Below are 10,391 nucleotides of genomic sequence, written 5' to 3'. Positions count from 1 at the left end.
CCTCCATAAAACCACAGTCTGATGAGAAAACATTTGTGTGTAGGCACACACAAAGAATCTGTCGGGAGAGAACCAAACCACGCCTACTTAGGAGACCATTTGTAGGATTTGTAGTCCATTTCGCCTCTAGTGGCTCCAACGAAGATCGTCTGTATATCTTTGTATATTAAAAACCTTTGGTGATGACCTTTCCTCTCACACGCACCGACTTCCTGTTTGATTTCTCAGGCTGGCCAATGGCAGCGGCGAGCTGATTGCCGTAGGAAACACTTCCAGGTCGGAGTTCATCAGACACCTGAAAAGATACGGCAGTAAAACTGGACAGGTAACCTGTCTGTCTGTCTGTCTGTCTGTCTGTCTGTCTGTCTGTCTGTCTGTCTGTCTGTCTGTCTGTCTGTCTGTCTGTCTGTCTGTCTGTCTGTCTGTCTGTCTGTCTGTTCCTCCTTTTTCTTGACAAAGTTGTAGAGTTTAATTTTGTAGTGTTTTAGAGGAAAAGCATTATAAAAATCACACCTGTGTGAAGTGAGGGGCGCTCTTATCATCGTGCATCATCATGACGTAACATGTCGCTTTGCTCAGACACATATGACGAAAATTCTTCTTCCATTGTCAAGGGCAAATGTGGCACGAGTTAGGATAAAAAAAAAAATCTAACTCAAAACCAAGGCAGTAACTGCATTTAGGAAGCCAAGGGTCAAATGAGCAGTTCAGATTCAGGCATGAGAATAACGACATGAATACAATGCAAAATTAAAGCAATATCACTTGTAAGGCTATCTATAACCCATTTGGCTGGTTAGCTGAAACACTTTAACCCATTCTGGGTGGCACCCCCCAGTGCCGTGCTACGAGCTTGTAGGTCTGCTATTTTTGAAAAAGTTTTTTAACTAAATCTTCCCTGGAACAACATATTTCCAGATGGGGGTCCGGTCGGTGGCAAATTACATATCATGTTGGGGGTCCTTGACTGGTCCGGTTCTTGTCTGAGAACCACTGACGTAGAAACATGGGTTTTTCAGAAAACTTTAGAAGGCATTTGTAGAATCATCCTCACTCGGGTCTAAATGGCTTAAAGCCAATTATCTGGGTATTCTGCTCTGTGGCATTGTAGACCTGTACAGTATGTACAGTATACCTGTCCCATTATCAGCCATCTACCAGTAGGCCAGTGGGACGCTGTAGCATAGCAATGATTAGGCTAATGGATTAGCCTAGTTCATGTTGGCTCAACATGGCATGAGTCATCATGACCAACTAACCCACATTCTATGTATAATAATACACTGACATGACCTGATCTGGATGTCTGTTTATTGTTATCAGGCCTTTATGCAATCACATTACTGTAGATACATGCATGAATATATGAATGAATGGATGGATGGATGGATGGATGGATGAATGGATGGATGGATGGATGGATGGATGGATGGATGGATGAATGAATGAATGGATGGATGGATGGATGGATGGATGGATGAAGACAATCCTAAAGGTTATGCTGGGATGGCGTGTGAAGTTATAAATGGATCAGGCAGGATACTGCACTGTAAACAAGCCACTCACTTATGACCAAATTACACTGTGTGTGTGCGTGTGTACGTGTGTGTGTGTGTGTGTGTGTGTGTGTGTGTGTGTGTGTGTGTGTGTGTGTCTGTGTCTGTGTCTGTGTGTGTGTGTGTGTGTGTGTGTCTGTGTGTCTGTGTGTCTGTGTCTGTGTCTGTGTCTGTGTCTGTGTCTGTGTCTGTGTCTGTGTCTGTGTGTGTGTGTGTGTGTGTGTGTGTGTGTGTGTGTGTGTGTGTGTGTGTGTGTGTCTGTGTCTGTGTCTGTGTCTGTGTCTGTGTGTGTGTGTGTCTGTCTGTCTGTCTGTCTGTCTGTCTGTCTGTCTGTCTGTCTGTCTGTCTGTCTGTCTGTCTGTCTGTCTGTCTGTCTGTCTGTCTGTCTGTCTGTCTGTCTGTCTGTCTGTCTGTCTGTCTGTGACTGTGACTGTGACTGTGACTGTGACTGTGACTGTGACTGTGACTGTGACTGTGACTGTGACTGTGACTGTGACTGTGTGTGTGTGTGTGTGTGTGTGTGTGTGTGTGTGTGTGTGTGTGTGTGTGTGTGTGTGTGTGTGTGTGTGTGTGTGTGTGTGTGTGTGTGTGTGTGTGTGTGTGTGTGTGTGTGTGTGTGTGTGTGTGTGTGTGTGTGTGTGTGTGTGTGTGTGTGTGTGTGTGTGTCTGTGTGGAGTGACACACAATACCGGTGGTCCTATACTGCCCCCTGGGGGTGTTACATGTCACATGCAACAGGTCTGACAAAAAAACGTTTTTAACTCAAATATTTGCTTCATATTATTTGTTTTTTTGGTAGACTCATTTGGACATAATCCAGATCCTAAGCACTGGAAACAAAGAAAAAGACAAAAAATAAAGATACATTATGAACTCTAGACATGTATCACTACAGAGGCTTAATTTAAAGAAATGGGCCTAATTTCATTAAAGATGCATGTCAAAGAGAACCTCCAAAAAATTGTTTTAAAAAAATAAGCTTTTCATCATCGTTTAAATCTTTTTTTTTAACACTTTATTTTGATTTTTATTGATGAATAAATGAAAAAACATATGTGTACATTTTGTTGTATCCGACATGTAAATATCCCCCCCTCCCCCCCAAACAAGGTCAGAACAAGACAAATAAAACTAAGACAGACAGTACAAGACAGTAAAATTAATTAGTAAACTAGTTTTGAAAGTACTAATGAACATAGTAAGAAGGAAAAAATAATAATAATAAAATAAAATAACCTAGATACCCATCAGGGTATGGTATACATTGTATCCATCTTTCAGTTTAGATAGTAAATTGCTCTATATCCAACTGTCTACTTACTGAGGGCCTCCAACCAGAGGTCGCCCAATGTCAGGTTTAGTGTGAGGTATCAGATTGTACAAGGGAATATGGGTTTAAGTGAAAGGTATACTTTCTACAAACTCTATGAAAGGGGTCCAAGTCATAATGTATCTATCTTTAGAACCACTACGGTTGTATCATCGTTTAAATCTTTGAGAACATCTAGGCTAATAATGTCTAGGATTGTAATGGTATCAAGTTTTAAGTGAAACTATAACTAAAATATTTCCTTCTGGGAGTATCCATGGAAACATTTTGAGACCAAATACATAGAGAAAGTTGACATGTAAAAGGTTTCAGAACACCGTTAGGATTTAGCAGACATTTGTAGAATGAACTGCTGCTGTTCTTCAAATTATTGACTGCCTTGGAATGTGACAAAAACAAACCAACAAAGATGGTGAGAGTTTGTTTGTTTGTTTATTTTCACATACAAACACATTTCGGAAATGATACACAAGGTCAATAAAAAATGTGAAGGAGAAAGCCTTAAAAACCCTCCAGGGGCTTGCAAGTGGCTTCTCCAGGCATGTTTATACATTCATAGTTGTTTTTGTTTGTTTAAAGAAGAAACAAACATATTCAGTTCAGTTCGGCCCGCCGGTTCTGGGTCTTGGGTTCCAGGTGGACCGGTGCTACCCTCCATCTCACAACAGGAGGGTCTGCTCAGTGACGGCCGTATCTGTGGGCAGATCTTCAGCAAAGGCTTTCTCCAGAACCGGTATGATGCGGAACACGTCCTTGAAATCCTTGAAATCCTGACCCAGCATCACGTACAGCAGTGGGTTCAGGCAGCTGCTGAAAAGTGCCAGGCCGAAGGCGATGCAAAGAATCAGCGTGTCACTGTCACTGAACGTCTTCTTCCCAGCTAAAGACAGACGTATGATGTGATAGGGGGCCCAGCACACGAAAAACGCACCGATAACAGTTGCGATGATTTTGAAGGAACGACCTGATTGGCTGGCCAGCTGGCGATTTTTCCTCACCCGGCAGATGTACACACAATAGCAGGAGACGATGACGGTGAAAGGGACCACGAATCCCACGAGGAAGTTAGTGATGATCATGACCCCATATTGAGCATTATTACGAAACATGATGATTTCAAAGTTGTCGCACCAGGCGATGTCATCACTGTAGAACGAGTACGCAACGATGAATTGAGGGATGCTGAGAGCCAAGGCCAGCACCCAGACGCCCAGACACACCCAGGACGCCTTTCTGACGGTGCGGTGGGTCCGGCTCCACACTGGGCACGCCACACACACACATCTGTCCACGCTGATGACCACCAGGGTGAAGATGCTGGCGTACATGTTCATGAACAGACCCATGCCGTCGATTATGCACAAGATCCTGCCAAAAGGCCAGTGGCCGCCCAACGCTCTGTATGCGATTTCCAGGGGCAAGATGGCTGTGACCAGGAAGTCGGCCATGGCGAGGTTGAGGTACCAGGCGGTGTTGACGGTCTTCGTCATCTTGAAGCCCGTCGCCCAGATGACGACTCCGTTCCCCAGCACGCCGAGCACAAACACCACGCTGTAGATGACCAGGGTGAGGATCTTGAGCGGTCCCTGGCCTAAAATCCCCGAATCCTCCATCGTCTGAAATGACAAAACAGTTTGTATAAGCTACATGCTTTGTTTTAACACGCCATGTCATGTCCATAGCCCGTAGCACTTGCCATTGCCCCGACGACCTTACAGGCGTACGCAAAGGCGTACGCAAAGGCTCAACTTAGAGAGCATTTAGAGAGCAACTTAGAGAGCATTTAGAGAGCAACTTAGAGAGCAACTTAGAGAGCATTTTATGTAGACAGTAGTTATTCAGCTCTTTATCTGACCTAATCAATCAACACACTCGCACACACCTACACACCTACACACATACACACGTACACGCACACACACACACACACACACACACAAAAAACAGAAGATCAAATACGTATCATTTTGGGGGACCTTGGTACGAACAAATCAGAACTATATTGATTTAAAATTAATCCTGTAGAATGATTTAGAAAAGCTTTTTGAAGAATCGGCCTCAGGTCTAAAAAACCACTAGCAATAAACAACTCTATTCTCGATATCAAACATGCCATAATAAAGACCTTAAAATAGTTACCCCTTTTCACCAGGTTACCTCTTCAGCGCGTTGAAAAGAGCTCAGCCAGAGAAGAGACCTGATAGAAGTGTGGCCAGTAAACAGTTGAGGAGGCAACTTTTATACAAGTGTCATGTCACTGTGTGTGTGTGTGTGTGTGTGTGTGTGTGTGTGTGTGTGTGTGTGTGTGTGTTGATTAGGTCAGATAGGACAGTGCTAGATTACATATTATGCCACAATCATGTGAGTCCCCAATGAAGATGATCAAAAAAACATTCAGAGTCCCCCCCCCATCCACCCCTTCTTTCTTTCCCCATACTGTACACTTTATTTTGATTTTTATTGATGAATAAATGAATAAACATATGTGTACATTTTGTTGTATCAGACATGTAAATATCCCCCCCTCCCCCCCAATCAAGGTCAGAACAAGACAAATAAAACAAAGACAGACAGTACAAGACAGTAAAAGTAATTAGTAAACTAGTTTTGAAAGTACTAATGAACATAGTAAGAAGAAAAAAATAATAATAAAATAAAATAAACAGCATTTTCCATCAGGGTGTGGTATCTAGGTTACATACATTGTATCCATCTTTCAGTTTAGATAGTAAATTGCTCTATATCCAACTGTCTACTTACTGAGGGCCTCCAACCAGAGGTCGCCCAATGTCAGGTTTAGTGTGAGGTATCAGATTGTACAAGGGAATATGGGTTTAAGTGAAAGGTATGCTTTCTACAAACTCTATGAAAGGGGTCCAAGTCATAATGTGTTTTTCCCTTTTTTTTTTACTGTCTTTATATGATGATGTCCTGTTTTTCATATTTTGTACGTCTTTAAATGTTGATTGAAAATGGAGAACCCTGATGTAAGTTAAGTCTTAGTGCTTTTCATGGTTTTCGTCCTAAAAGTAGCAGTTTTTGTATTGACTCGTGCTTTCGTTTGAAATGTACGAATTCTACCTACTGTGAAACAGTGGTGCAGAGGGCATTTTAAATCTTTTCTTTAAACATTTGTTTTCTGCGGTTTTTGGCAGATTTCACAGCAAAATACTGCCCGACACAGCAAAACACAGCCACAGCAAAGACAGCCATCCTTACCTGATTGTGTGTGTTCTAGAACAGTGGTTTCCAAAGTGGGGTCCGGGGACCCCTAGGGGTCCTTGAGGGAGTCCCCCTGGTTCCCAACTAAATGATAGTTGGGAACCAAATACAAATAGACTCTTATGGGTCTGTAACTCAGAGTTAAATTAGCATTGATTTGACAATATACATTGGGGTCTGAGATATAGCAATACCATTAAATGGGCGACCGTAGCCTAATAATTCAGGTCAAACCGCTGGGGCCCTTGAAATGAAAATGGTTGAAAATCACTGCTAAACATCTTCTCTTATGGGGGTCCTTGGCATACATTTTCAAATGGGGTTCCGCAGGCTAGTGAGTATCATTTTGGGGCTCAAATGGGCTCAAACGCACAATGTAATACTTTGTTAGGCGCAAACATCAGTAGCATTACAAAGTTATATTGTGGGGAAAAACAACTACCAAGCAAGCAATTGGCTACTATTATGAATTGAATGGAGACAGGTCGATTTAAAAAAAAAACAAGTGTAACCCTGAAGAAAATGTATGCACCCTGGTATAAAATCCCTTGACCCTCCATCTGAAAGAAATCTATGTCCCCAAGTGATCAAAGACAATAGATAAACCCTCCATATAGGTCACCATCGTTGAGAGAACTTGAGACGCTGAATAGACTCTCTCTAACGACCATCATTGTCTCATTGATTGACTCAACAACTCCAACTACAGCTCTCTGTTATCTGTCTCTGCCTTGCGCTGAGAGCTTTGTAATGACAATAATAGGCTGACTGTTTGATTTTTACATAATACTACTAATTTGATTCTCCATCTACAGTATGTGCTCAGTGATGATTTTTTTGTTTTGGAGGAGACGTCCCCCCATCCTCATGAAACTGAGAGTGTCGTCACCCCTGTCCACCCTCCTGTGTGTGTGTGTGTGTGTGTGTGTGTGTGTGTGTGTGTGTGTGTGTGTGTGTGTGTGTGTGTGGTGACAATCAATACCGATGGTACTATACTGACCCCTGGGGGTGTTACAGGTTACATGCAACAGGTCTGACCAATAGGGACATAGCGTGTTCACACTGTAGCAGTATGGTAGAGAGAGGGCTGTGTAACGTACAATCATACATCCTCCAGCCTTGGTGCTGAGCCAAACTGTTAAAACAAACAGACTTTTTTTTTTTTTGCATCTGGGGGGTCCCTGGAACAAAATAATCTGAGATGTGGTTAGGGACGGAGTGCGAAAATCTGGTGCATTAGAAAGCCGTTTCTGATTTTACCGAGACCTGAGTATCAATCAGCTTGTCGAAAGGTCTTTATTTGTATTATACAAACAGCACCATGTCCTTCAATATTGACCTGTAAAAACAAGATGTCTAAACTACATATCTTATATAATTAATTATTTAGGTGGGTTGGTGTATAGGTGAGTGTTGGGGTTATGGTTAGGTTTAGATTTTTAGGTTTTACTGTTGGGCATAGTTACAGTAGTTAGTTAGTGAGGTTAGGGTTAGTTTGACTGATGTTATGGTTAATGTTAGTTGGTTTAACATAGTTGTACTGAGGTCAGTCTTCCATGTATCTATGGCTTATTGTGCATATTGTTTATATATGAACGCCAATACTTTTGTTTGACCTTAAAGGAGAATTCCATGCTAGAATGCTTTCTTATCTTTCTTACCTTTCTTTGTAGTTGTTACGTCCCCACCAAAGAGGTCCAGGTGTTTTTTTGTGCAAAAACTCCTTATTGGCTATTTTCCCTACCATAAGCCCTCAATAAATTGCATTGCATTGAATGGGAATTGAATGGGGCTATGGGGTGTTATGCTAGTTCGCTCATTTCCATCGAAAGAAGTAGTAAAGTGTGCCGCTTGGGGTATTATTTACATTATGAAGAGAGGATATATACAAAGAAATTATAATTTTGAGCGATGGAAATAAGCTAATTAGCACAACACCCCATAGCCCCATTCAATTCCCATTCAATTCAATGCAATTCATTTAGGGCTTATGGTAGGGAAAATAGCCAATAAGGAGCTTTTGCACAAAATAACACCTGGACCTCTTTGATGGGGACGTAACAACTACAAAGAAAGGTAAGAAAGCCTTTTAGTATGGAATTCTCCTTTAAATCATGGCTCCATCGTAACACTAACAGACTGGTCAAAGTCCCCCCCCCTCCCCTGCTCTGGATTAGTCTCTTAGGGTACCTCCAGCTGATCCAAAATGCAGCAGCTCGCTTGGTCTTCAACCAGCCAAAATTCTCACATGTCTCCCCCCTGCTCCGCTCCCTCCACTGGCTCCCGGTCGCTGCCCGCACAGAATACAAAACTCTGATGCTGGCATTCAAAGCAACCAAAGGTATGGCTCCCCCATATCTTACAAGTATGATTGAACCCTACAAACCCTCCCGCGCACTCAGATCAGCCAACGCAGGGAAGCTGGAAGTACCCTCACTAAAAACGCCGGGACAACGCTCCACACGTCCCAAACTCTTCTCCCTTCTGGCTCCAAAACTGTGGAATGCACTTCCCATTGCAGTCAGAACTGCAGCATCACTCCCAATCTTCCGCCGTAGCCTGAAAACCCACCTTTTCAGACTCCATCATGGCCCTTAGCACTTACCCTAAACCCTTAGATAGCATTTCTGTTGGATTATATAGCATTTGATACAGACTTATAGCATGTTATGTAGACAGCACTGTAATTGTATTGTATGTAGTCATAGCACGCCATAGTACACATATATAGCATAGTAGTAAAGATGTATAGTTTATATGTATAGTGTATGTATAGTTTCACTATATAAATATTCCACTGTTACTTTCTTAGCTTACGCATGTTTCATGATAAATGCTTTTTATGTGATGTATTCCCATGCTTTGTTCTTGCTTAAATGTAAGTCGCTCTGGATTAAGAGCGTCTGCTAAATGCCTAAATTGTAAATTGTAAATTGTACCTCTTGTCCTTTATAGCTCCCAGCCTTATATAAGGATTCATTTGTATTTGTTTCATGGTTGTTTCTGTTTGTACAGTATGTTCATGTTGTGTTTTATTTCACCATAATGGAAACAAGCTTTGGCTTTTTTTGTGTATAGTCCATGTTGGCGTTTTCTAAATTGACGTCATTTTTGTAATTTTGCCAATAAACTGCCAATAGAGTATTCTATAATAAGTCTAATTTCTACACTGTGGTATTGCTACTTTTAGCAACAGACAACACCCAGTTATGGTCCTTTTTAAATACGGGTGTCCATGATAACGCCCGGGATTTCGAACTCGGGGTTTCCCACGTGGAAGTCCAACATCTTAACCACTAGACCAAAGGGATATCCCTATGGACCATCAGGCTCTGCTACATCCAGTAAGTCTGTCTCTGATTGGCTAGAGTTGTGTCTCTTCCCCTCTCCTCTCGCAGTTTGACTTCCCATTCGTGGAGAAGCACACCGTGGCGGCCGTGAAGCTCCGCCCCAGGCTCCCGATTGGCTGGCAGCAGGAGGAGGAGGGGAGCGAGGACAGCCAGGAAGTGGACGATCCAAAGACCACGCCCATCCTGTCCTCGGAGAGGAAGGGCTTCCCGTGGAACATCGACGGAGAGCTCATTTGCATACCCAACGAAGTGCTGGTCAGGTAATTCTAGCGCTAAATTCTACCGATGGTGATGATGATGCTGATGGTGACGTGGATTAAAGTTCTGACTGCGTGTTTTCAGGGTCCATTCCAGCCTGATAACTCTGTATGGTGGGGAGGTGGAGAGTGCTGAGCTGGAGACCAGCATCAGCTGTTCCTGCATCTGAAAAAACACAGATCTACAATGACACTGGAACACCTCGGTAGATCTACACACAGACTGGAACACCTTGGTAGATCTACACATGACTGGAATGAATAATTTAAGTTGGAAAATTTATAAAACGTGCAGTACGTGAAAAGAAAACAAGAAATGATCACATAGTGATATTTGTCAGGTGAAAGAAACGCTGATTTATTTATTTAGTAACGAACGCTCCTCTCAACCGGCTGGTCTCAATCATAACATTACGTTACATAACATTGGGTGTCTCTAAAGATTTCTGTTACCAAACAAACACAGCCAACGAGTGCTACTAGCATGTAAACAAAAACGGTAAAATATGTCGGATGATGATGTTTATAAAACCTCTCGTGTCTGTAAAGAAACTATTTATGATACGTCGATTTAATAGCCAGATTGATACGGTCGTGAGTTACCGCAGTGGGGGCAGCCATGTTTGTTGTCTGACACTGTTGAGTGACGGGGCTGACGGCCAATCAGCTGCTGCGA

The 10,391-nt window shown here is 42.5% G+C and overlaps 2 protein-coding genes across 2 annotated transcripts in view; one reads left to right on the top strand and one right to left on the bottom strand.

Moving 5' to 3' along the window:
• cerkl (CERK like autophagy regulator) overlaps positions 1-9,885 on the top strand; it is a gene marked incomplete at both ends in the record, with an annotated part of 57,662 nt that extends 47,777 nt beyond the window's left edge. Inside the window, 3 exons of the mRNA XM_083776076.1 lie at positions 229-325; positions 9,507-9,718; positions 9,801-9,885. Of these exons, the coding sequence (XP_083632202.1) occupies positions 229-325; positions 9,507-9,718; positions 9,801-9,885 (394 nt within the window). The remainder of the gene's footprint in view (positions 1-228; positions 326-9,506; positions 9,719-9,800) is intronic.
• Positions 3,546-4,499, bottom strand: LOC310866367 (chemerin-like receptor 1; the record flags this gene model as incomplete). Its single annotated transcript, XM_083775976.1, has 1 exon — positions 3,546-4,499. One exon carries the CDS (start codon positions 4,497-4,499, stop codon positions 3,546-3,548), a length of 954 nt encoding a protein of 317 aa, XP_083632102.1.
• Positions 9,886-10,391: the final 506 nt, after the last annotated feature.

This window comes from Protomyctophum parallelum (genome assembly GCF_964188405.1).
Source record: "Protomyctophum parallelum genome assembly, chromosome: 11".
In the NCBI taxonomy this organism is placed as follows: domain Eukaryota; kingdom Metazoa; phylum Chordata; class Actinopteri; order Myctophiformes; family Myctophidae; genus Protomyctophum; species Protomyctophum parallelum.
The sequence above is the reverse complement of the archived record's forward strand: the minus strand, read 5'-3'. Positions and strand labels throughout refer to the sequence as shown.